The sequence below is a fragment of the Kogia breviceps genome, chromosome 1, assembly GCF_026419965.1.
Source record: "Kogia breviceps isolate mKogBre1 chromosome 1, mKogBre1 haplotype 1, whole genome shotgun sequence".
Lineage (NCBI taxonomy): Eukaryota > Metazoa > Chordata > Mammalia > Artiodactyla > Physeteridae > Kogia > Kogia breviceps.
Window position 1 is genome coordinate 136,784,372 of NC_081310.1, and position 25,497 is coordinate 136,809,868.

At 36.3% G+C, this 25,497-nt stretch overlaps 1 protein-coding gene across 5 annotated transcripts in view; it reads left to right on the plus strand.

The window, feature by feature from the left end:
• Positions 1-25,497, plus strand: part of SLC44A5 (solute carrier family 44 member 5) — a 384,424-nt gene that overhangs the window by 350,474 nt on the left and 8,453 nt on the right. For all 5 annotated transcript variants that reach the window (XM_067005692.1, XM_067005685.1, XM_067005711.1 and 2 more), the window contains 10 exons: positions 1,916-2,015; positions 4,270-4,362; positions 4,852-4,939; positions 5,435-5,697; positions 6,211-6,305; positions 21,413-21,516; positions 22,587-22,660; positions 23,277-23,347; positions 23,468-23,556; positions 24,894-24,978. In XM_067005692.1, coding sequence (XP_066861793.1) covers positions 1,916-2,015; positions 4,270-4,362; positions 4,852-4,939; positions 5,435-5,697; positions 6,211-6,305; positions 21,413-21,516; positions 22,587-22,660; positions 23,277-23,347; positions 23,468-23,556; positions 24,894-24,978 — 1,062 coding nt within the window. The remainder of the gene's footprint in view (positions 1-1,915; positions 2,016-4,269; positions 4,363-4,851; positions 4,940-5,434; positions 5,698-6,210; positions 6,306-21,412; positions 21,517-22,586; positions 22,661-23,276; positions 23,348-23,467; positions 23,557-24,893; positions 24,979-25,497) is intronic.

The following is a 25,497-nucleotide window of genomic DNA, read 5'->3' on the forward strand; positions in this document are numbered from 1 at the left end:
CAGACATTAATTGATTACTTACTCTGTGTTTGATGAAATCCTAGGCACCAGAGACAAGGGTATATGTATGAATTATACTAATTGACAGGAACACTAAAAATATGCAGTTATACATGCAAAAATTATAATTTTTTTGAGTCTTGGATTGTGTTAGGAGATGGTTCTATTCTCATTTTTATTAATTATCCCAGCCTCCTTGGTAAAGTTAGATTTATACCAGCTCTCTATATGGGCTCAAAATATATGTTTCTCTTGTTTACTCTTGCTCAAACAAAAGGAGGGAATATAATATATAAAAAAATTCAAAAGACAGTTAAATTTCTCAAATATAACCATTTAAAATATGTAATTTTGTAAAGGTACACATTTAATATGCAGTGTTCTTTTTCAATGCAATTTCAGAACATAAAGTGACTGATATATTTCATATTCTTAAGTTTGTCCAAAGAAGATAATGATTTTAGGTTAATATGGCTATACTCCACAATTTTGGACTCAGTTTAGTTTTAAGAGAATCAAATTTGCATAAAAACATAAATACATCATTTAACTAAAAGAAGATATAGTAGCGAGATGATACGTTACTAAGATCCTCCCACATCTCTGGGTTAACTGATTTCTACTTACTTGGAGATACTAACTGAAGTGTGATGTATCATCCGAATCTCAGTGGTATAACAATAGAATGAAATAATGAGTGCCCTATCACTGGAAGTGTTCAGACATGAGCAGAATAACTATCTAGCAAGAACGTTAGAACGGATTCCTTCATGGGTAGGAATTTAATTTAACTTTCCATTAAGTTTCTTTTATAATTTCAGATTTTGTTATTAGCAGTACTATATTTCCTTAATTTAGGATCCATACCTTTTCACTGTTTAACATCTCTGAGGTCAAGATGCATTTTATAATCAATGAATAGACATTTAATAAAGCATTTCTTTACTTTTCCTGAAAGGATATTACTAAATTGAAGGTATGTCTTAGAATTGAGGAAATATAGTAATTAGGACTGTTCGGCTTTAAGTAAAAAGAAACAAAGGAACAAGCTGGAGGCAAGGCAGGGGTATTTATTCTAAGAATATAGAAGTGTCTCACCAAACTCAAAATAGCAGAAAAGCAGCTGGACTTTCAAGTGTATGTGGATCCAGGAAACAAAAAGCCAAAGAAGAGCCAAGATTTCCTCCACTTGCTCTCTTTCTTTACACATATACATTTTATTCTTTCTTTACAGCCTCACTTACTTCACATAAAGATGGTTTTTACACAGTTTATTAAACATGTATAACTCTTAGTTCAAGAGGTTTATAAACTTCAATTCAAAACCGAACTAGATTCCCTTAATTCTAATTCTGAGACTTTTATTACACAACTTGGGTTGGGTTTACACTCTGATTTCATCAATGGCAGCCATGATAGGTGGAGTGTGAAACTTAAAATGTGGCATCTCAGAACCCACCCCGTCCATCAGCAAGATCAATTAATTAAGAGGCATTGTGAGTGGGGAGGCAGTCCAGAAGTTTTCTTCTGTAATGATTCTCTTACTCAAAGGAGTGAAAGTGAAAACATCTAAAATAGAGTTGCCTAAAGCAGCCTTTCCTTCCTTCCATGCCTATTTTCTCATTTCTACAAATGGTGTGAAATGTTTCCATAGATAAAATGAAGCCTGTCCAACTGATTTGTTTAAACTCTAGCTAAAAGTTTTAATCTAGATTTTTTTTTTTTTTACTGTTTCTGGGAGGTTTTGAAAGCGAATTTCTAAAACTGGCATTTTTGGAGAGGTAGCACTGCTTAAATTATGAAGTGTCAGAATTGGCAGAAATAATCATGAAGATCAGTCCTAACTTTTGCAGAGAAAGTTTGCTTTTTGGATTGATTTGCATCGTACACTATTTTTTTTTTTCCCTGTTTAAAGTGATAATACTCTGCATCCTTGAAGTGTTCATCATCCTCATGCTGATCTTCCTCAGGGACCGAATCCGCATCTCCATTGCCCTGCTGAAGGAGGGGAGCAAGTAAGGCCTTGATGGAGAAACTCATATACTGTATATCAATCAGTCATATTGGTCACTGCTTCTTTGTAGATGCCCCAGACTATTTTCCCTTTAAGATGGCTTGTTAAATCTGCTTTCCATTCAAGAAGACTTGTTCAAGTTCAGACTCTGCCACGTATTAAAAACTTCATGCTAACAAATCTTTCAAAATCCCCAAACCTCAATTATAATAGGGTAAAATAAAGCTAAAACCCATGTATTCTATGCACTAGCACTTTTTTTTAACACCAAATATATGTTAGGAGGATAACTTATGTGAAAGTAAGTGATAAAGTGCTGTATAAAAGTTAGTTATGTTATATTATTCCCATACTGAGTTATATGTTAATATTAATGGTTGAGATCATTTGCAGAACTTTAAATCACCATAATACTATAAAGTCAATTATGTGCTCTTGCTAGTTTTGTATAAGTAACGAAACTTGCCAGTAGACAGAATAATTGGTCCTAGATCTACCAGACTATACATTTTGTATCTACAGCTCTCAATTCAGGAACATTTTATACCCAGAGCCATTTTTATTTTAAAATGCTACAGAATAAACAATTTTTCATAAAATTCATGTTGTGAGGTAATAACACCTACAGTTTCTAAACTATTCCAAAAGGTCACTTGAGGATAATACTTTAAACTTTTGAATAATTCATGGAAACAGCAAGGAAAGTGTTACTATAAAGCCAATAGGTCATGTTCTCTATTTAGAATGATGGAAACTGAGGTGTTAATGACCAAGGACCAAATTATTTTAAATAGTCTTTAAGGATTGTTTTAACAAAATCATCATCTGTAATAATAATAGTGCCACCTAAAGCCAGTGTTTGAAATAGTTAACAAGCAGTTTGTGAAATTAAACTTTCTCCTTCCCACAATAACTGAAGCCCTATCATTAGCCAACTGAAAACTACTGATTTGCTGGGTTATTTCTTAAATAATATGATATTGTACAATTCACTTATCCCGCTGCTATGCCTCTAAATGTGTGTGTGTGTGTGTGTGTGTGTGTGTGTGTGTTAAAGGGCAATTACTACTGTGACTGGTTAATAATTTTTTTCAAGGGAAAATAAGAGCTGGAATAAATGTGCGTGAGAATACAGGGTAAACATAGGGATACCCAATAATCCACTGAACAGCAGTGTCTGGGGAAAAGAGAGAATAGCATACCCCAAATAGTGAGGTGGAGAAGGTAACAAATACAAAAATGAATCTAAAATGTGTCAGTAGGGGCTTCCCTGGTGGCGCAGTGGTTGAGAGTCCGCCTGCCGATGCAGGGGACGCGGGTTCGTGCCCCGGTCCGGGAAGATCCCACATGCCGCGGAGCGGCTGGGCCCGTGAGCCGTGGCCGCTGAGCCTGCGCGTCCAGAGCCTGTGCTCCGCGACGGGAGAGGCCGCAACGGTGAGAGGCCCGCGTATCGCAAAAAAATAAAATGTGTCAGTGCATTAGGAGTAGAAATAGTTCCATCATAGTTCTCAGTGGCTATATCAAACAGCATAGGGTTAATTCAGTATCATATGCTGAAAAGATTATAGGGCAACTAGGATATGAATATTTTAGAAACCATATCTTAGGCGGAAATATCAAAAGAATTATTACCCTGGAGAATAAAAGAATAATGAGTTGCTTGAAGGGTTGCTGTATGGAAAAGGTGGTCATTTCTTCTCCAGAAGGTAGTGGATGTGAATTACATGCAGGCAGATAAGGAAGAACTTTCTAATACTTTGGTTGTTAAGAAAATAGAATAAGCTGTGTCATATAAAAGTAAGTTCCTTTCACTCAATGAGATCACCAGAGACTAATGAACATGTTTTGAAGATAGTTCAGAAGGGATTCTTAAATTAGGGATGGATTCTCACATTTGATCAGATGATCTTCAAGGTCCTCTCTAATTTTAAAAGTCTAAGGAAAAGGGAGAAATACCATGATTATAATGCATCAAATATTTATGCGTCAGACAGAAATAACCAAAGAGGAGAAGGTTTGGGAACCTTTGGCGGGAATCAAACGTGAGCATTGAAAGAATGCCTCTAACTTACTAAACATGAATAAATAAAATTTTAAAACCAAGTAAGTATACACCAGCAAAAAAGTTGATGGTTATTACCACTGTTCTTAGAATGAATTCAGTCAAAGGCTTATTTCTAGTTCTAACAGATAAAATTTTAATTGAGAAATTATAACTGGATCATTTTCAGTTTCAACTATTTGTTTTATTTTAGAGCCATTGGATACATCCCTACTACCTTAATTTATCCAGTTTTAACTTTCATTTTCCTCTCAATCTGCATTTCCTACTGGGCTGTGATAGCAGTGTATCCTTTGGTAATTGACCCCTTCAAACCTCAGGTACACACTACTATTCAGGAGCTAGGAGTTTGTGTCTGTTTCCATCTGGAAAAGACTAGGAACATCCTAAAGATATAATTGAGATGATGATGATGATGGTGATGATGATGGAGATTATGATTGCTAAGCTCTAAAAATGTTTCAGTGTACCAATTGAATTTCCCCTCAGATAGGTCACATGGTACATTTTGTTTTATTTTGTCTTCACATGTGGTACTCCTCCTTTGCAATACGTAAAAAAAAATCTCTTTTTATATTTCACTGTTTTTAAGGGGCCACTCAGTGCAGATGACCCACGTTATTATTACTCTGGGTCTGAAAATGAATGAATTATTAAAAGATTAGTTTTTTGAAATTAATCTTTCAGTGGACTTTTGAGTTATTTGCATTACTTTCTTGTCCATTTACATTCAATCTACCAGCAAATAATTTATCCTTAATAAGAGTTCACTCAGTTACTTGGCTACATCAGGGGTACCTATATACAAAGTCATAGCCCCAGAGGGGCAATGTAAACATGAAAATAAAACCTGTAATCCAGAGGTAAGTAAAAGAAACTTTTATTTACTTCAACACAGAACTCTACTGTATTTCATCTAGCAGTAGTGGTAGGAATCATCCTGAAATAGAGACCATGTGCATTGATGAGGATCCCTGTAGAGAAGGGGAGGGTGGGTCAGGTGTTAGCAGGAGAGCGCTGAAAATGGTAGGCAGAATAGAGAGAAAGCATTGCTATTTCCTGAGCTCACTTGTCCTGTCTTACACCTAAGAAGCAGGCAAAGTCAACAACAACACTAATAAATGTGAAATTATAGTGGATGCAGACTGATGAACATACGATGGAAAAATGAGGCACTTTCCAGAGCTCATTAAAGAATTGTATAAAGTGATGTTATAGAAAATAGAAATAACAGCAGAAGCTAAAAGGAAAAATGCAAGATATGCAATTGGGGGCCACACAAGAGAAGGCAAGGAAGGTGTTATCTTGGAATAGCACTTAATATTATATTATTTGTGTTTTATTTTTCCTGAGTGCAGATTTTTAATACAACTGAAATTGCCAAAGCTTGCCCTGGAGCTCAGTGTCATTTTGCTTTCTATGGTGGAAAGAGCCTGTACCATCAATATATCACTACCTTCCAGATATTCAATCTATTTGTCTTTCTCTGGCTTATAAATTTTGTCATTGCATTGGGTCAGTGTGCCCTTGCTGGTGCCTTTGCTTCTTATTACTGGGCCTTGAAAAAACCTGATGACATCCCACCATATCCACTTTTTACTGCATTTGGACGAGCCATAAGGTAAGTTTCACACTGAAACCTACACCTATCTTCCCAGTTATATTTAGTGTGCTTATAATTCAATTTTATAATTCAAGTGGCAAAGTACTTGAGGTCAAAGGTATAATTCAAGATTCATAGATGTCCACTGGCTTTGTCTGGTTTTATAGCCACAGTTTTATAATCCCTACCCAGGCCAATATCCTTCTAAAAGGTCACTGGAGAGAAGAGGTAGGGGAGGGCACCAAATTAAAGATTAAGGACTAACTTGTCTGTGTTTCTTCATTGCTCAGCTCAAACATAAAATCATAAGATGACAGGCTATTGGTATCATTTTCATAGATGAAGTGCAAAACGGATGTATATGGTTTAAAATCCTCTATGGAGACCTTTGTCAATCTGAATAAGAGAGTATAAGAAGCTCTTCCCTATCAATCCTTCTGCAGATCCCTTTTACCAATAAAAATTAACTAACATCCTTTTAGTTAATAGTAAAAATATTTTAACTTTTATTCTCATTTTATCTTTGCCCAGATATCACACTGGATCCCTAGCATTTGGATCTTTAATTCTTGCAGTAGTTCAAATGTTTAGATTAATCCTAGAATACTTGGACAAACGTCTTAAAGGTAAGATTCCAGAATTCATCTTTTCTCAGACTTCCTGACTTCTGTGAATAGAATAGATTGGGTCAGGGGATTGGGGAGGACATAATGACTGTAACTTGGACACAGTAATAAGGATGGATGTGGTCAGATTGGGGAGATGTTTGGAAGGAAAAGCCAATAGGACTTGTTGAGGGATGGAATATGGTGGGGGGTGGGGAGGGGAGCAGTGGTAAAATAGAGTAAGAGTGTGTGATGCTATTTACTAAGATATGGAAACAAGTAAAAAGAAATTTCAAAGAAGAGATTTAAAACTGTGTTTTGGGGGCTTCCCTGGTGGTGCAGTGGTTGAGAGTCTGCCTGCCGATGCAGGGGACATGGGTTTGTGCCCCAGTCTGGGAAGATCCCACATGCCGTGGAGTGGCTGGGCCCATTAGCCATGGCCATTGAGCCTGCATGTCCAGAGTCTGTGCTCCGCAACGGGAGAGGCCACAACAGTGAGAGGCCCACATACTGCAAAAACAAAACAAAACAAAACAAAAACAAAAACAAAAAAACTGTTTTTGACCTGTTAATATTGAGAAGCATGGTGGAGATGTCAGGCAGTTACAAGTCTAGAGCTCAGAACAGGTCAGGCTTAAAATATAAATGTGGCCATTGGCATAAATCTTCATACCTGACACATACAGTTTACAAACACATAAACTCTGCTTGGGTTGTACTTTAAAAGATTTTATTATTAATTATCAAAATAATCTTGAAACAGAGCAACCAAGTTGGAACACTCACATTTCCTGATTTCAAAACTTAACACAAAGCTACAGTAATCAAAATGTTGTGGCACTGGTATAAGGACAGATATATAGACCTGGAAAAGAATAGAGAGCCCTAAAATAAATGCTCACATATAAGACTATTCAGTGGGGGAAGGAGAGTTTTTTTCAGCTAATGTTACTAGGGAAACTGGATATCTATATTCAAAAGAATGAAGTTGGACCCCTACTTTACACCATATACATAAATTAATTCAAAATGGATCAAAGACTTAAACATAAAAGCTAAGACTATAAAAGGCTTAGAAGAAAGCATAGGAAGAAATCTTCTTGACATTGGATTTAATGATGATTTCATTATTTTAATGATCATTTTAATGATGATATGACACCAAAAATACAGGTAACAAAAGAAAAAAACAGATAAATTAGAATTTATCAAAAAAAATGTCTGTGCATCAAAGGACACTATCCAGAGAGTGAAAAGACAACCCACAGAATGGGAGGAAATATTTGCAAGTCATATATCAGATAAGCAACTAATATTTAGAATATATAAATAACTCCTACAACTCAACAATAAACGAACAACCTATTTCAACATGGGCAAAGGATTTTTTAAATTAAGTAAATTTTTTTCAGCTTTATTGAGGTATAATTGACAAATAAAATTGTAATATTTTTAAAGTGTATAACATGATGATTTAATACACATATACATTGTGTAAGGATTCCCACATTTAAGGTGGGACACATCTGTTCACCTCATATAATTCCTTTTTTTTTTTCTTTTTTTGGTGTGAATGCTTAAGTTCTTATACAATACAGTATACTCAACTATACTCACCATGTTCTACATTAGATCCTAATACATTAGTCATCTTATAGCTGGAAGTTTGTACCCTTTTTCCAGCCTCTCCCAATTTCTGCCACTCCCAGCATGTGGTAACCACCATTCTATTCTATTTACATGCATTCAACATTTTTTCCCCACATATAAGCAATACCATGCATATTTGTTTTTGTGTGGCTTATTTCACTTAGCATAATGCCCTTCAGGTTCATCCATGTTATTGCAAAAGCAGGATTTCTTTCTTTTTAAGGCTGAATAATATTCCAATGTGTATATATAATGTAATTTATCCATTGATCCATTTAATGACACTTAAGTTGTTTCCATACATTAGGTACTATAAATAATGCTGCAGTGAACATTGGAGTACAAGTATCTCTTCAAGATATTGATTTTGTTTCCTCCAATTTACAGAATTAGAATCGCTGGATCATATAGTAGTAGTTCTATTTTTAATTTCTTGAGTAACCTCCGTACTGTTTTCCACAATGAAGTAATCAATTCACATTCCTACCAACAGTGTACAAGTGTTCCCTTTTCTCTTCATCCTTACCAACACTTGTTATCTCTTGTCTTTTTGATAAGAGATATCCTAACAGGTATGAGGTGATGTCTCACTGAGGTTTCGATTTGCATATCTCTGATAATAATGTTGAGTACTTTTCATGCACCTATTGGCCATTTTTATGTCTTCTTTGAAACAATGTCTATTCAGGTTCTTTGCCCATTTTTTATTGGGTTATTTGTGTGTTTTTTGCTGTTGAGTTCTATAAATTCCTTGTATATTTTGGATATTAACTCCTTATTACATATGTGGTTTGCAAATATTTTCTCCCATTCAGTAGGTCACCTTTTCATTTGTTGATGGTTTCCTTTGCTGTGCAGAAGCTTTTTAGTTTGATGTAGTCTCACTTGTTTATTTTTGCTTTTGTTGCCTTTGCTTTTGGTGTGAAATCAAAAAATCATTGCAAAGACCAATGTCAAGGAGCTTACAACTATAAGGTCTTCTAGGTTTCAGGTTTTACTTTCAAGTCTTTAATCCATTTTGAGTTGATTATTGTGTATGGTGTAAGATAAAGGTCCAATTTCAGTCTTTTGCATGTAGATGTCTAGTTTTCCCAGCACCATGTATTAAAGAGACTATCCTTTCCCCATTATATATTCTTGACTCCTTTATCAAAAATTAATCAACTATATTGCATGGGTTATTTCTGGGCTTTCTGTTCTCTTCCATTCATCTATGTGTCTATTTTCATACTGATACCATACTGTTTTGATTACTATAGGTTTGTAATAGAGTTTGAAATCAGGAAGTGTACTGCCTTTAGCTTTATTATTCTTTCTTGATTGCTTTGGTTATTTGGATCTTTTGTGGTTTTATACAAATTTTAGGATTGGTTTTTCTATTTCTGTGAAAAATGGCATTGAAATTTTGATAGGGATTGCATGAAATCTGTAGATCACTTTGGGTACTATGAACATTTTAACAATATTAATTCTTCCAATCCATGAACATGGAATATTTGTCACTTGTTTGTTTCTTCAATTTCTTTTGTCTACAGTTCACAGTTTTCAATGCACAAATATTGGGTTGGCCAAAAAGTTCATTTGGGTTTTTCCATAACATGGCAAAACCAGAACAAACTTTTGGTCAACCCAATAATTCTCCTCCTCATTTAAATTTATTCCTAGGTATTCTATTGTTTTCATGCAATTGTAAATGAAATTTTACTCTTGATTTCTCTTTCTAATAGTTAGTTGTTGGTGTATAGAAAGGCAACTGATTTTTGTATATTGATTTTATTTCCTGAAACTTTACTGATTTCATGTATTAGCTCTAATATTTTTTTGGTGGACACTATAGGGTTTTCTATATATAATATCATGTGATCTGCAAACAGAGACAGTCTTACTTCTTGCTTTCTGATTTGGTACCTTTTATTTCTTTTACTTGTCTAATTGCTCTGGCTAGGACTTCCAAGTACCAAATTGAAAAAAAGTGGCCAAAAAAAAAAAAATAAGATAAAAGAAAAAGAAAAAAGTGGCAAGAGTAGGCATTCTTGTGTTGTTCCTAATCTTAGAGGAAAAGCTTTTGGCTTTTCACCAATGAGTATGATGTTAACTGTGGACTTGTCACATATGGTCTTGATTATGTTGAGGCCTTCTATAACCAGTTTATTGAGAGTTTTTATTACTAAAGGAGGTTGAATTTTGTCAAGTAATTTTTCTGCATCTATTGAGATAATCACGATTTCCTCTTTCATTTTGTTAATGTGGAGCATCACATTTATTGATTTGCATATGTTAAATCATACTTGCATCCTTGGAATAAATCCTACTTCATCTTGGTATATGATTCTTTTAATCTAGTGTTGAATTAATTTGCTAATATTTTGCTGAGGATTTTTGCATTTATGTTCATCAGGGATATTGGCCTGTAATTTTCTTTTCTTGCAGTGTCCTTGTCTGGCTTTGGTATCAGGTTCATGCTAGCCTCATAAAATGTGTTTGGAAATGTTCTCTCCATTTCTATTGTTTGAAAGAGTTTGAGAAGAAATGGTATTAATTCTTCTTCGAATGTTTGGTAGAATTTCACAAGTGAAGCCATTTGATCCCGGACTTTTCTTCATTGGGAGGTTTTTGATTACTGATTCAAAATCTTTACTAGTAATTGATCTGTTCAGATTTTCTATTTCTTCATGATTCAGTTTGGTAGGTTCTATGTTTCTAGGAATTCATCCATTTCTTCTAGGTAGTCCCATTTGTTGGTGTAAGATTGTCCCTAGCAGTCTCTTATGATCCTTCGTATTTGTGTGGTATCAGTTGTAATGTCCCCTCTTTCATTTCTGAATTTAAGTCTTCTCTCCTTTTCTCTCAGTTAGTCTAGTGAAAGGTTTGTCAATTTTATGTTTCAAAAAACCAGCTGGTAGTTTCACTTATCTTTCCTATTTTTAAGTCTTTATTTCATTTATTTCCACTCTGATCTTTACTATTTCCATCCTTCTATTATCTTTGTACATAGTTTCTTCTTTTTTTTTTTTTTTTTTTTCTTTCTAATTCCTTGAGGTGAAAATTTAGGTTGTTTGAGATCTTCCTTTCTTAACTTAGGTGTTTATTGCTATGGACTTCCCTCTTAGAACTGCTTTGCTACATTCCATACATTTTGGTATGTTGTGTTTGCATTTTCTTTAGTCTTAAGGTACTCTTTGATTTCCCTTTTGATTTATTCTTTGACCTGTTGGTTGTTCAGGGGCATGTTGTTTAATCTCCACACATTGAATTTTCCAGTTTTCTTCTTGTAATTGATATCTAGTTTCATACCATTGTGTTTGGAAAAGATGCTTGATATTATTTCACACTTCTTACATTTATTAAGACTTGTTTTGTGACCTAACATATGATCTATCCTGGAGAATGTCCCATGTGTACTTGAGAAGAATGTGTACTCTGCTGTGGTTGTATGGAATGTACTGTAAATGTCTGTTAAGTCCTTCTAGTCTAATGTGTAGTTAAGTCCAATGCTTTTCTGTCTGGATGATCTATCCATTGTTGAAAGTGAAATTTTGAAATTCCCTACTATTATTATATTGCTATTTATTTCTTCCTTCATATCTGTTTATATTTGCTTTATATATTTAGGTGCTCCAATGTTGGGTGCATAAATATTTATAATTTTTATATCCCCTTGATAAATAGACTCTTTTTTCATTGTATAATGACCTTTGTGTATTGTTTCAACTTTTGGCTTAAAGTCTATTTTGACTAATATCAGCATAGGTACACCTGATTTCTTTTGGTTTCCATTTGCCTGCAAAACTTTTTCTAATCCTTCACTTTCAGTCTAAGTATGTCTTTAAAGGTGAAATGAGACTCTTGTAGGTAGCATATATTTGAGTCTTTTTAAAAAATTTTCATTCAGCCCCTCTATATCTTTTGATTGGAGAATTTAGTCCATTTACAATTAATTGTAATTATTGATAGCTATGGACTTACTGTTTCTATCTTGTTAACTATTTTCTGGATGTTTTATAATTTTTGTTTCTCTCTTCCTCTGTTCCTTTGTGATTTGATGATTTTCTGTAGTGGTATGTTTTGATTCCTTTCTTGTATCTACTATAGATTTTGCTTTGTGGTTATCATGAGGCTTACATAAAATATTTTATAGTTATAACAATGTGTTTTAAGCTGATAACAACTACAAATGCATACAAAAGCTCTATGTTTTATACCCACACACATTTTATACTACAATGTTTTTGATGTCACAATTTACATCTTTTTATATTGTGTATCCATTAACATGTTATGTAGTTATAGTTCTTTTTAATACTTTGTCTTTAACCTTTATACTGTAGTTCTAAGTTACCTACCTACCACCATTACAATTTTAGAATATTTTGAATTTAAGTGTATATTTACCTTTACTGTGAGTTTTATACTTTCATATATTTTTATGTTACTAATAAACATCCTTTTGTTTCAGCTTAAAGAAATCCTTTTAACATTTCTTGTAAGGCTGGTCTACTGGTGATAAACTTTTAGCTTCTGTTTGTCTAGCAAACTTTTACCTCTCCTTCAATTCTGCAGGACAACTTTGCCACATAGATAGAGTTTCTTGGTCAGCAGATTTTTCTTTCAACACTTTTAACATATTATTCTACTTCATTCTGGCATGCAAATTTTCTGCTGAAAAATCTGCTTATAGTATTATATAGTAAATATATAGTAAATATAGTAAATCTGCTTATAGTATTATAATACAATATATTATTGTATATAAGAAGTTGCTTTTCTCCTGCTGCATTTACCCACCTTTTAACTTTTGAAAATTAATTTTATGTGAGTCAGTATGGATCTCTTTACATTGATATTCTTTGGGCTTTCTGGATCTGGATGTCTCTTTGTTTTTCCAGGTTAGGGACATTTTCAATCATTATTTCTTTGAATATATTTTCAGCCCCTTTCTCTTTCTTCTCCTGGGACCTCTGTAACGTGTAAAAAGTACATTCTTCTTCATTTTTCTTCCAATTGGATGAATCCCACTGCCTTGTCTTTGAATTCATCAATTCTTTCTTTCTTTTTAAATTTTCTTTTATTTCTTTTTTTATACAGAAGGATCTTATTAGTTATCCATTTTATGCATATTAGTGTGTATATGTCAATCCAAATCTCCCAATTCATCACACCGCCACCCGCCCCCTCACCACTTTCCTAACTTAGTGTCCATACGTTTGTTCTTTACATCTGTGTCTTAATTTCTGCCTTGCAAACTGGTTCATCTGTACCATTTTTCTAGGTTCCACATACATGCATTAACATACAATATTTGTTTTTCCTTTCTGACTTACTTCACTCTGTATGACAGTCTCTAGATCCATCCACGTCTCTAGAAATGACCCAATTTCATACCTTTTTATGGCTGAGTAATATTCCATTGTATATATGTACCACATTTCTTTATCCATTCATCTGTCGATGGGCATTTAGATTGCTTTCATGTCCTGACTATTGTAAATAGTGCTGCAGTGAACATTGGGATGCATGTGTCTTTTTGAATTATGGTTTTCTCTGGGTATATGCCCAGTAGTGGGATTGCTGGGTCATATGGTAATTCTGTTTTTAGTTTTTTAAGGAACCTCCATACTGTTCTCCATACTGGCTGTGTCAATTTACATTTCCACCAACAGTGCAAGAGGGTTCCCTTTTCTCCATACCCTCTCCAGCATTTGTTGTTTGTAGATTTCCAGATGATGCCCATTCTAACTGGTGTGAGGTGATACCTCATTGTAGTTTTGATTTGCATTTCTCTAATAATTAGTGATGTTGAGCAGCTTTTCATGTGCTTCCTGGCCATCTGTATGTCTTCTTTGGAGAAGTGTCTATTTAGGTCTTCTGCCCATTTTTGGATTGGGTTCTTTGTTTTTTTAATATTGAGCTGCATGAGTTGTTTATATATTTTGGAGATTAATCCTTTGTCAAATCCGTTGTCAAATTCCTAGGTATTTTATTCTTTTGTCCATTGATTCATTTGCAAATACTTTCTCCCATTCTGAGGATTGTCTTTTCACCTTGCTTGTAGTTTCCTTTGCTGTGCAAAAGCTTTTTAAGTTTCCTTAGGTCCCATTTGTTTATTTTTGTTTATATTTCCATTACTCTAGGAGGTGGATCAAAAAAGATCTTGCTGTGATTTACGTCAGTGTTCTTCCTGTGTTTTCCTCTAAGAGTTTTATAGTGTCCAGTCTTACATTTAGGTCTCTAATCCATTTTGAGTTTATTTTTGTGTACGGTGTTAGGGAGTGTTCTAATTTCATTCTTTTATAAGCAGCTGTCCAGTTTTCCTAGCACCACTTATTGAAGAGACTGTCTTTTCTCCATTGTATTTCCTTGCCTCCTTTGTCATAGATTAGTTGACCATAGGTGCGTGGGTTTATCTCTGGGCGTTCTATCCTGTTCCATTGATCTGTATTTCTGTTTTTGTGCCAGTACCATATTGTCTTGATTACTGTAGCTTTGTAGTATAGTCTGAAGTCACAGAGTCTGATTCCTCTAGTACCGCTTTGGCTATTTGGGGTCTTTTGTGTATCCATAAAGATTTTAAGATTTTTTGTTCTAGTTCTGTAAAAAATGCCATTGGTAATTCAATAGGGATTGCATTGAATCTGTAGATTGCTTTGGGTAGTATAGTCATTTTGACAATATTGATTCTTTCAATCCAAGAACATGGTATATCTCTCCATCTGTTTGTATCATCTTTAATTTCTTTCATCATTGTCTTATAGTTTTCTGCATACAGGTCTTTTATCTCCCTAGGTAGGTTTATTCCTAGGTATTTTATTCTTTTTGTTGCAATGGTAAATGGGAGTGTTTCCTTAATTTCTCTTTCTGATTTTTTATCATTAGTGTATAGGAATGCAAGAGATTTCTGTGCATTAATTTTTTATCCTGCAACTGTACCAAATTCATTGATTAACTCTAGTAGTTTTCTGGTGGCATCTTTAGGATTCTCTATGTATAGTATCATATCATCTGCAAACAGTGAGTTTTACTTCTTCTTTTCCAATTTGTATTCCTTTTATTTCTTTTTCTTCTCTGATTGGCATGGCTAGGACTTCCAAAACTATGTTGGAATAATAGTGGTGAGATTGGACATGCTTGTCTTGTTTCTGATCTTAGAGAAAATGCTTTCAGTTTTTCACCATTGAGAATGATGTTTGCTGTGGGTTTGTCATATATGGCCTTTATTATGTTGAGATAGGTTCCCTCTATGCCCACTTCCTGGAGGGTTTTTATCATAAATGGGTGTTGAATTTTTTCAAAAGCTTTTTCTGCATCTATTGAGATGATCATATGGTTTTTCTTCTTTAGTTTGTTAATATGGTATATCACATTGATTGATTTGCATATACTGAAGAAGCCTTGCCTTCCTGGGAAATCCCACTTGACCATGGTGTATGATCCTTTTAATGTGTTGTTGGATTCTGTTTGCTAGTATTCTGTTGAGGATTTTTGCATCTATATTCATCAGTGATATTGGTCTGTAATTTTTTTTTTGTAGTATCCTTGTGTGGTTTTGGTATCAGGGTGATGGTGGCCTCATAGAATGAGTTTGGGAGTGTTCCTTCCTCTGCAGTTTTTTGGAAGAGTTTGAGAAGGACGGGTGTTAGCTCTTCTCTAAATGTTTGATAGAATTCACCTGTGAAGCCATCTGGTCCTGGACTTTTGTTTGTTGGAAGATTTTTTTTTTTTTTTGTGGTATGCGGGCCTCACTGTTGTGGCCTCTCCCGTTGTGGAGCACAGGCTCATCGGCCATGGCTCACGGGCCCAGCCACTCCGCGGCATGTGGGATCCTCCCAGACCGGGGCACGAACCCGTGTCCCCTGCATCGGCAGGCGGACTCCCAACCACTGCGCCACCAGGGAAGCCCTGTTGGAAGATTTTTAATCACAGTTTCAATTTCATTACTTGTGATTGGTCAATTCATATTTTCTATTTCTTCCTTGTTCAGTCTTGGAAGTTTATACCTTTCTAAGAATTTGTCCATTTCTTCCATGTTGTCCATTTTATTGGCATAGAGTTTCTTGTAGTAGTCTCTTAGGATGCTTTGTATTACTGCAGTGTCTGTTGTAACTTCTCCTTTTTCATTTCTAATTGTATTGATTTGAGTCCTCTCCCTCCTTTCCTTGATGAGTCTGGCTAATGGTTTATCAGTTTTTTTTATCTTCTCAAAGAACCAGCTTTTAGTTTTATTGATCTTTGCTATTGTTTTCTTTGTTTCCATTTCATTTATTTCTGCTCTGATCTTGATGATTTCTTTCCTTCTTCTGACTTCGGGTTTTGTTTGTTCTTCCTTCTCTAGTTCCTTTAGGTGTAAGGTTAGATTGTTTATTTGAGATGTTTGTTGTTTCTAGAAGTAGGATTGTATTGCTATAAACTTCCCTCTTACAACCGCTTTTGCTGCATCCAGTAGGTTTTGGATCATCATGTTTTCATCGTCATTTGTCTCTAGGTATTTTTTTATTTCCTCTTTGATTTATTCAGTGATCTCTTGGTTATTTAGTGATGTATTGTTTAGCCTCCACGTGTTTGTGTTTTTTACGGTTTTTTTTCCCTGTAATTGATTTCTAATCTCATAGCGTTGTGGTCAGAAAAGATGCTTGATATGATTTCAATTTTCTTAAATTTTCTGAGGCTTTATTTGTGACCCAAGATGTGATCTATCCTGGAGAATGTTCCATGCACACTTGAGAAGAAAGTGTAATCTGCTTTTTTGGATGGAATGTCCTATAGATATCAATTAAATCTATCTGGTCTATTGTGTCATTTAAAGCTTGTGTTTCCTTATTAATTTTCTGTTTGGATGATCTGTCCATTGGTGTAAGTGAGGTGTTAAAGTCCCCCACTATTATTGTGTTACTGTCGATATCCTCTTTTATAGCTGTTAGCAGTTGCCTTATGTATTGAGGTGCTTCTATGTTGGGTGCATATATATTTATAATTGTTATATCTTCTTCTTGGATTGATCCCTTGTGATGTAGTGTCCTTCCTTGTCTCTTGTAACATTCTTTATTTTAAAGTCTATTTTATCTGATATGAGTATTGCTACTCCAGCTTTCTTTTGATTTCCATTTGCATGGAATAGCTTTTTCCATCCCCTCACTTTCAGTCTGTATGTGTCCCTAGGTCTGAATTGGGTCTCTTGTAGACAGCATATATATGGGTCTTGTTTTTATATCCATTCAGCCAGCCTGTGTCTTTTGGTTGGAGCATTTAATCCATTCACCTTTAAGGTAATTATTGATATGTATGTTCCTATTACCATTTCTTAATTGTTTTGTTTTTGTTTTTGTACGTCCTTTTCTTTTCTTTTGTTTCCCACTTAAAGAAGTTCCTTTAGCATTTGTTGTAGAGCTGGTTTGGTGGTGCTGAATTCTGTTAGCTCTTGCTTGTCTGTAAAGCTTTTGATTTCTCCATCAAATCTGAAGGAGATCCTTGCTGGGTAGAGTAATCTTGGTTGTAGGTTCTTCCCTTTCATCACTTTACATATGTCATGCCACTCCCTTCTGGCTTGTAGAGTTTCTGCTGAGAAATAAGCTGTTAACCTTATGGGAGTTCCCTTGTATGTTATTTGTCATTTTTCCCTTGCTGCTTTCAATAATTTTTCTTTGTCTTTAATTTTGCCAATTGGATTACTATGTGTCTTGGCATGTTTCTCCTTGGGTTTATGTTGTATGGGACTCTCTGCACTTCCTGGACTGGGGTGGCTATTTCCTTTCACATGTTAGGGAAGTTTTCGACCATAATCTCTTCAAATATTTTCTCAGGTCCTTTCTCTCTCTTCTCCTTCTGGGACCCCTATAATGCGAATGTTGTTGCATTTAATGTTGTCCCAGAGGTCTCTTAGGCTGTCTTCATTTCTTTTCATTCTTTTTTCTTTATTGTGTTCTGCAGCAGTGAATTCCAGCATTCTGTCTTCCAGGTCACTTACCCATTCTTCTGCCTCAGTTATTCTGCTGTTGATTCCTTTTAGTGTAGTTTTCATTTCAGTTATTGTGTTGTTCATCTCTGTTTGTTTGTTCTTTAATTCTTCTAGATCTTTGTTAAACATTTCTTGCATCTTCTCAATCTTTGCCTCCATTCTTTTTTTGAGGTCCTGGATCATCTTCACTATCATTATTCTGAATTCTTTTTCTGGAAGATTGCCTTATCTCCACTTCATTTAGTTGTTTTTCTGGGGTTTTATCTTGTTCCTTCGTCTGGTACATAGTACTCTGCCTTTTCATCTTGTCTTATCTTTCTGTGGATGTGGTTTTTGTTCCACAGGCTGCAGAATTGTAGTTCTTCTTGCTTCTGCTGTCTGCCCTCTGGTGGATGAGGCTATCTAAGATGCTTTTGCAAGTTTCTTGATGGGAGGGACTGGTGGTGGGTAGAGCTGGCTGTTGCTCTGGTGGGTAGAGCTCAGTAAAACTTTAATCCGCTTGTCTGCTGATGGGTGGGGCTGCGCCCCCCGCCCATTGGTTGTTTGGCCTGAGGTGACCCAACACTGGAGCCTACCCATGCTCTTTGGTGGGGCTATTGGCAGACTCTGGGAGGGCTCATGCCAAGGAGTACTTCCCAGAACTTCTGCTGCCAGTGTCCTTGTCCCCATGGTGAGCCACAGTCACCTTCCACCTCTGCAGGAGACCCTCCAGCACTAGCAGGTAGGTCTGATTCAGTCTCCTATGGGGTCACTGCTCCTTCCCCTGGGTCCTGACGTGCACACAACTTTGTGTGTGCCCTCCAAGAGTGGAGTCTCTGTTTCTCCCAGTCTTGTCTAAGTCCTGCAATCAAATCCTGCTAGCCTTCAAAGTCTGATTCTTTAGGGATTCCTCCTCCCATTGCCAGACCCCCAGCTTGGGAAGCCTCACGTGGGGCTCAGAACCTTCACTCCAGTGGGTGGACTTCTGTGGTATGAGTGTTCTCCAGTTTGTGAGTCACCCACCCATCAGTTATGGGATTTGATTTCATTGTGATTGTGCCCCTCCTACCGTCTCACTGTGGCTTCTCCTTTTTCTTTGGATGTGGGGTATCTTTTTTGGTGAGTTCCAGTGTCTTCCTGTCAATGATTGTTCAGCAGTTAGTTGTGATTCCAGTGCTCTCCCAAGAGGGGGTCCATCAATCCTTTCTTTCACTAGATCTAATCTGCTATGAATCCCCCTATTGAATTTTTCAGTTCAATTGTATTCTTCAGCTCTATAAATTCTGTTTGATTTTTTTTGATATTTTCTGTCTCTTTATTGAATTCTCATTTTGTTCATGCATTTCTTCCTGACTATGGTGAGCATCTTTATGACCATTATTTTGAATTCTTTTCTAGTTAAATCACTTATCTCTGTTTCAGAAATATCAGTTTCTGGAAATATATTTTGTTTTTTTCATTTGGAAAGTATTCCCTTGTTTCTCCTTCTCCTTTTTTTCTTGACTCTCTGTATTGCTTTCTGTGCATTAGATAAAACAGCCATCCTTCCCAACTTGACAGAATAGTCTCATGTAGGAGATGAGCTTCATTAATCAGCCCAGCTCAATCTTCTGGTTCTCTCAAATCTTTGTGATTGTCATAGCCACCATAGTTAGTTTAGTGGCTCTTAGTAATTGAAGGTGTACCTAGACCTGTCAGGGTCCCAAAGTGGAGGATCACAGTCAGAACCTAGATGCCGGCTGATTAGATGCTAAACCCTTAGGCAGCAGCTGGGAAAGTATGTAGATTCTCCTTTCAGGGAGAAACTAGGAGGTGGCTTTTGCCTGCACCCTCTGCACTGAGCCAGGATGTATAGCCATGGTAGTGGTGGTGGTGGTAGGGCATTCCTTTACAATTTAAAAATGGATTCTTTGTTTTCTACAGTCCTGTGAGACTCATTTGTGCAAGCCCTATTAGAGCCACACAAAGGGGGGACCATGACTCGGGCAGCAGCTTCAGAAACTGGGGCACCACACAGGTGTATAAGCTCCTTCCAGAGAGATGTTGGTGACCTGCTCCCCCTGGGTCAATGGAGGATCACAGCTAGCTCCAAGAGTGTGCAAATTAGAAGCTGGAATTTTAGGCAGTAGGTTGTAAAGTATGCAGTCAATCCCCTCCCAGGAAAAGACTGGAAAATGGGCGTTTTTGCCTGCTCCCTCTTTGCTAAGGCTGGGGGTATAGTGATTGCTAGCATATATGCCTGTTAAGAACTGCTTCTTTGTTTTTTATAGTCCTGTAGAACTTGTGGAAACAAGCCCCTTTGGCTATCAGAGCTAAGTGTTTTGGGGGTCTCTTAGGTGGGAGCCTTAAAAGTTGGAATCCTTGATGTGCTGCCCAAACCCTTCACTCCTCAGGGAGAAGCTGAGAGTTGGGGGGTATTGTCCTGATTGCATGGTGTTGTACCAGGGGTAGAGTTTATGGCGAGTGTGTTTCAGCCTTTCCTACCATTTCAGTGTGGGATTTTCATAGTTGCCTGATGTGTAGGAATCACTCAGCTTGTTTCTGGATTTCTCTCAGAAGAAATTGCTCCATGTGTAGCTGTACATTCAGTGCATCTGGGGGAGGGGGGAAGTTCAAGAGCCTCCTATGTCACCATCTTTGTCCCTCCTGCAAAGGATTTCATACACATTGCTCTAAAGAACATATATAAATGGTAAATGAAGACATGAAAAAATGTTCAATATTAGTCATTAGGGAAATGCAAATCAAAACCATAGTGAGGTACCATTTCATATCCATTAGAATGTCTAGTATCAAAAAATGAAAAATAAATTTTTTAGGGTGAGGATAAATTGGAACACCTGTGCATTGCTGGTGGGTATGTAAAATCATATTGCCACTGTGGAAAACAGTACCGTGATTCCTTTAAAAGTAAAAAATACGATTGCCATATGAGCCAGCAATTCCACTTCTACATATATACTCAAAATAATTGAAATCAGGGACTCAAACAAATACTTGCACACCAGTGTTCATAGGAGCATTATTTGCAATAGCCAGAAAGTAGAAACAACCCAAATTTCCATTAACAGATAAAAGAATAACAAAATGTGACATATATATACAATGAAATGTTATTCAGCTCTAAAAATAAATGTAATAACGAATCTTGACAATTTAATGCTAAGTGAAATAAGACACAAAAGGACAAATATTGTGTGATTCTACTTATATGAGGTATCTAGAAGAGGCAAATTCATACAGACAGAAGTATGACAAAGGTTACCAGGCACTGGGAGAAAGGGAGAATGAGGAGTTATTGTTTAATGGGTACAGAGTTTCTATATGAGATGATGAAAAGTTCTGGAAATTGATAGTGATGGTAATTTCACAAAATCGTGAATGTACTAAATGCTACTGAATTGTACACTTAAAAATGGTTAAAATGGTAAATCTTATGTATATTTCACTGCAATTAAAAAAATTTTAAAGCACACTTTAAATTTTACTACATTTTTTGATTCATAGAGTTTGCAAATCATTAATAGGTTTAAATATCTCCTTCTTATAGAGGCCCAGAACAACATTTCTAAATTCCTAAAATGCTGCCTGAGATGCTGTTTCTGGTGTTTAGAAAAAGCAGTAAAGTTTTTGAACAGAAATGCCTATGTTATGGTAAGTAGCTTATTTTTATTTACTAAACTGCTTCTTTGCAAACCCAAACCCCATGTCTACATTTCCATCTCTAAAGCACTTGTGCATCAAGCAGTTGAATTTATCACCATGTTGTTAGAAGAATTTGTGAATCCAATGCATCATTCAGGGCTGTGCTTTCCTAGTTGAGACATTAACTTAACTGTAGTTCATTATTACCTTCAATACCTTTTTGGGGAGGGAAAATATTATTTACCTTAGAAGTATAAAAATCTGCTAGATTGAAAATGATTTTGTTTGTCTGTGGCATAGTTTAGTGGGAGGAAAGCTTACCTAGTCAGTGTTTCACTGTGAAAGGAAAATATTCTTCTAATTCTGGGATTTACATACTTTTAAGGAAGGGTCTATTTCTTTTTATGATTCTTATTTTGAAATGTGTGGGAATTGATAATGCATAACTGAATTTGTTACTTATTTCCTATGGGAATATGGAAGCTTCTAAAGAGATTTTTTTAAAAAAATAGGGGATCCAAAAATATTATTCTAAAATTTAGCAGCTACAACCTTATAACACTTGCATATTATCACAGTGATATAGGGTCTGCATGGGTGATTCAAATAGTTATGGACATTCAAAGAGTCATTAATATACCTCCAGTAAGAATACTGTATTGAGCCTTTTAATCAATAAAGCAAGTGTATTGGAAGGCATTGGGTTTCCTGAGAGTAATTTTTAATGTGAACGCTACAACATCTAACCCATTCAGCAACAAATCATAGCCAAAACACTTCAAAGACAGAAGCTGTGTCCTGGGATTTGAGAAGAAGACCTACCTCTGTTTGAAGCTGTCTAATCCCCATGGAGTTAAGGGCAAATAGCAACTGAACATACCTTATTGTCAGTGACTCTGAGAGTTGTGCAGAGTTGAGACACACACTTCCCAAGCCTCCCATGAACCCAACTGTTGGAAAGAGGAATGAGAATAACTGTGTGGGTGACAGAATTAATTCATGTTCCTGTCATTGGATTGTCTGTTGGTCTTGTTAAATTATGTTACTGACTCCAGAATAATATCAACTGTCTTCCTCAGATTGCAATATATGGCAAAAACTTCTGCAGGTCAGCGAGAGATGCTTTCAATCTGCTGATGAGAAATATTTTAAAGTAAGTAATCAAATTGAGCATGGCAGTAGATGATTTGGTGAAGCTTTAGCATCCATACTTCACATGTTGGTGGTATTATTAGACATGAATCTTATCTTTTATTTTAATAGGTTTAAATCTTCTCCTTCACACCATTAATTTCTTCGTATGTTTTAGAATTATTGCTCCCATCATCCACCTATGCCTTTATACCCACTGGCACTTATTCATTTTTATTATCCCCTATGCTCAAGAAATTTCCCACATGAACATTATCATCATGTTTCTGACTATTCCCCCCTCCCAAAATTCACAGAGTCTGAGTGAACAAAATCAGAGAACCAGTGCAGCCATCCTCAGGATTCAGGGGATCCATAGTCCTCGAATTAGAGAGAGAGATGCTGACACCACCAATAGCACCTGACAGCCTTACAATGCCATCTTCTGTCTACTCCATTATAAATAAGTCAGAAAATCATGCCTGGGTTCTAACTTCATTTCTTGCATATAACAAAGGCCAAATGAAAATTTCAGTAAAGACACATCAAAATGAACTCATGAATTATTTACTCTCATAAATTTCTGATAACAAATATAATTTAAACACAAAATTATACTTTTTTTTTCTGATTCTCAGAGTTGCAGTTGTGGATAGAGTGACAGACTTTGTACTAATCCTGGGGAAAATTCTAGTTGCTGGGTGTATAGGTAAGTAGTAGCAGTAGTAGTAGTAATAAGTTTAACATGTGCTTAGAAAAACTTCTTTACTACAAAAAGCTATGTTCCTTTGCAAATGCACAATATACATGTTCTACCTTTTCACTCTAGGTGTCCTGGCCTTTCTCCTCTTCACAGAAAGACTCCCAATGATTATAGAAGGACCAACATCTTTAAATTACTACTGGGTACCTTTGCTGGTAAGAGCTGATGTCTTAGTAAGTTTGGGCTGCTACAACAAAAATACCATAGACTGGGTGGCTTAAACAACAGGGATTTATTCCACACAGTTCTGAAGACTGAGAAGTCCAAGATCAAGGTGCCCACAGATTCAGTTCCTGGTGAGAGCTTTCTTCCTAATTTGCAAAGGGACACTTTCTTTCTTGCTGTATCCTGACATGGTAGAGAGATATTTCATCTCTCCTGTCTTCTAAGGGCACTAATCCCATTCACAAGGGCTCCATCATTGTGACTTCATTACTTCCTGAAGGCCCCACCTCCAGATACCATCACTTTGGGGATTAGGTTTCAACATATGAATTTTGAGGGGACACAATTCATTCCATAGCATCTGGGTAACATTGACTCTGATTTATGAGAAATGGCAAAATAAAAAACCAAAAGGGAATAGGAGAAATAATGATAGCTAACATGATTGGTCTTACTTTGAGGCCAAGCCTCATTCTGCTTTAGAGTTTGGGTCCCTTGGAAGCAACCCCTGAGACAGAGGCATGCAGAAGGTTTATTATGAAGTGCTCTCCTGAGATACACTTGAAAGGAAGTGAGGAGGACAGGCCCAGGCAAAAGAAGAAGCTGACCCAGCTGCAATTATAGCTGAAGCCTCAGACATAATTACAGGAAGTTCTGACAAAGGGACTAGGCCTCTGTGTGCTGCATCAGGCAGCCATTGGCCACGGGTTGCCCTCTGAATGATGGCATAACCTTGGGTGAGGCAGTTCCCTGCAAGAGCAATTCCTAGTGAAAACAGCTGAGTCATCAGCAGCCTACATACATTCCCAACAACTAGGGGATAGATGTGGCAGCTGGAGAGGACCTGGGGGGAGCCCTGCGAGATCTGTTACAGTATATTAACTCAATCCATGTGTCATAAATACCATTATTACTCACATTCTCCCCTTCCCCACCAACAGTCTTATGTAGGAAGCACAGAGATGTTAGGTGACTGGTCGAGTGAGTGCCTGAGCTGTGATTAAACATAGGCAGTGTATGCTCTTAACTCCTATGCTTTACTACCTCAGTGTGCAGGATCCTAAATCTGGGATGTTTTTGGTAGGCATTGGGGATAGTGATAAGAAAATTGGCAGGTAAACTAGTACATTTTGTTTAAATCCCAGTACAAAGGCACTCAAAAACTTTATCATTGAATTTTTTACATTCCTATATTGAAATCTTTTCCAACACAGAGTATTTCAAAGCATCCTCATCATGATTTTATTTAAAGCTGCATTATTGTTCTTTTGGATGAGTTAATGGACAAGTTAATGGCATCTTCATTCTCTTCTCTGCTCATTTACAGACAGTCATTATTGGATCTTACCTAATTGCACATGGATTCTTCAGCGTCTATGCAATGTGTATTGAAACAATTTTCATCTGCTTCTGTAAGTTTTCAGTATATGTGTTTCTCCCTTTGGTGGATAACCAAAAGATGAAAAGGTTAAGACCCAGTCTTTTAGCTGGCTTGTGGATTTGCTATGACCTGGCTGAAACTGCAAAACAGTTTATTTGGGAAGAGACATTGTCTAGTAGATTCTTTGTAAACCTTAAAGGCTGAGAGATGGAGTTTGCAAAGCACAGGAGGGTCAGGCATCATGGCATGGTGTTAGCATGAAATTATTTTAATTTCTTAATGTTTTCAAATTTATAATAATGATTGGCTTCTGTTGTGCTTCATTAACAACTGAAGACATAACTGGGCTTTGAGGCTGGGCTTTGGGGACTGTGAGGACAGCCTTTATAGCTTCTGATAAAGCCAAGCTGGCAGTGGTTTCAAAGACACATAGGGCCAATTCACACTGGGTAACACGATGACAAATAGATAGGATTCATAGAGAGACGTGTTCAGGAAATGGCTAGATCAACTCTGATGCGTAGTGTTAAAATACTTCAATAGAGCTTTC